Genomic DNA, 1,773 nt, shown 5'->3' with positions numbered 1-1,773 from the left:
GCTGGCGCCTTAGCCACTTGAGCCACAGGCGCCAAGCCTTAGGTGATGCATTTTTCTGGAAACATTAAAGCATATAATTATTGCGAGATGTCTATTCTTAGTAAAAAAATCTATTTTGGCATGGTGGCTCATGCCCATAATCCTAGCACTCAAGGTGAGAGGATACTTGAGTTCAGAAATCCAAGACCAGTCTGAGCAAGAGTGAGACCTTATCTCTACCAAAAATAGAAAAATTAGCTGGAAATCATGGCAGGGGCCTATAGTTTCACCTCAGCTTAGCTGAGGAAGCTAAGGCAGGAGGATTTCTCAAGCCCAAGAGTTTGAGGTTGCTATGAAGTAGGCTAATGCCTGGGCTAAAGAAAGAGCAAGAGTCTCTCTCAAAAAAAATTTTATTTTGATGTTTACAACTCAGATTTTATGTTACACAAAACATTTGAAAAACAAATTAAATATGAAAAATGACACCGGGCGGTGATTGTGGCTCAGTGAGTAGGGCGCCGGCCCCATATACTGAGGATGACAAGTTGCCAAACTGCAACAAAAAATTAGATAGGCATTGTGGTGGGTGCCTGTAGTCCCTGCTACTCAGGAGACTGAGGCAAGAGAATAGCTTAAGCCCAAGAGTTGGAGGTTGCTCTGAGCTGTTTCACCATGGCACTCTACCGAAGGTGACAAAGTAGGTGAAAAAAAAAAAGTTTTTTTCTCCTGTTAATGTGTTTATTGTCTTTTTACTTCTGCAGACTCAATTATTGAACCTTCAGAGGAAAAATTTAAACTCCCCTATGCAGCTAACAATGGAAAAGGAACAAAAAGGCTTCCATATTTTGGTAGCTGGCTAAAAGAAAGTGTATACTTTAACTTTTTTGCCTAATAACAAAACAAAACTGAATACTAAATGCACAAAGCGAGATTTACACAGGGAACTAAAGTAGATACTTTATATCATATATCACCTTTTCAAGGCTATTTCCATCCAGAATAACCTTGGTTTGCCAAGGCCAATAAAAAGAAGTCACAAAATCGCCTTTAGTTAAATTTATGTGTTTGCTTTCTTCTATAATTCCAATACCTCCACCATCAACCACTTGAGACAGCTGCCAAGGTGTTATATAATCAGTGCCAGTGTCTTCATTCATTCTGCAACGCTAAAAAAAGAAAACATTGATTAAAATAATTTTGTCAGATAATACTGTGAACCAGTTTACTAAGTTAACCTGTGTCTAATAGAAAAGTACATAATAAACTAGCCCGGAGTCATAGTGGGCACCCATAGCCCCAGCTACTCAGGAGGCTGAGGCAAGAGGATCACTTGATGCCAAGAGTGTGGGGTTACTATGAGCTATGATGCCATGGCATCTACCCAGAGCAACAGAGTGAGACTTTGTCTCAAAAAAAAAGAAAAGAACATAATAAATGTTAAGTAAAATGTTAAATAAACAAAAATAATATTTATGTTAATTTCTTTTTTCCTTACAGTTATTTTTACTCTGAAAAAAATGTACCTCTTCTCTATCACGTAAAGAAGTGCAATTAGGCTCAGTGCCTGTGGCTCAAGCGGCTAAGGTGCCAGCCAAACACACCTAAGATGGCGGGTTCGAATCCAACCCGGGATTGCCAAACAATGACAGCTGCAACCAAAAAATAGCTGGGCATTATTCCGGGAACCTATAGTTCCAGCTACTTTGGAGGCGGAGGCAAGAGAATCGTCTGAGCCCAGGAGTTGGAGTTTGCTATGAGCTGTGATGCCACAGCACTACCCAGGGCAACAGCTTG

General features: G+C 40.1%; 1 protein-coding gene across 5 annotated transcripts in view; it reads right to left on the bottom strand.

Annotated features, from left to right (window-relative positions):
* Positions 1–1,773, bottom strand: part of PTGR2 (prostaglandin reductase 2) — a 39,839-nt gene that overhangs the window by 16,499 nt on the left and 21,567 nt on the right. For all 5 annotated transcript variants that reach the window (XM_023511507.1, XM_023511506.1, XM_003786901.3 and 2 more), the window contains exon 4: positions 954–1,145. In XM_023511507.1, coding sequence (XP_023367275.1) covers positions 954–1,145 — 192 coding nt within the window. The remainder of the gene's footprint in view (positions 1–953; positions 1,146–1,773) is intronic.

Source organism: Otolemur garnettii, unplaced genomic scaffold (genome assembly GCF_000181295.1).
Source record: "Otolemur garnettii isolate 467f Iridium unplaced genomic scaffold, OtoGar3 scaffold00020, whole genome shotgun sequence".
NCBI classification, from domain to species: Eukaryota; Metazoa; Chordata; class Mammalia; order Primates; family Galagidae; genus Otolemur; species Otolemur garnettii.
The sequence above is the reverse complement of the archived record's forward strand: the minus strand, read 5'-3'. Positions and strand labels throughout refer to the sequence as shown.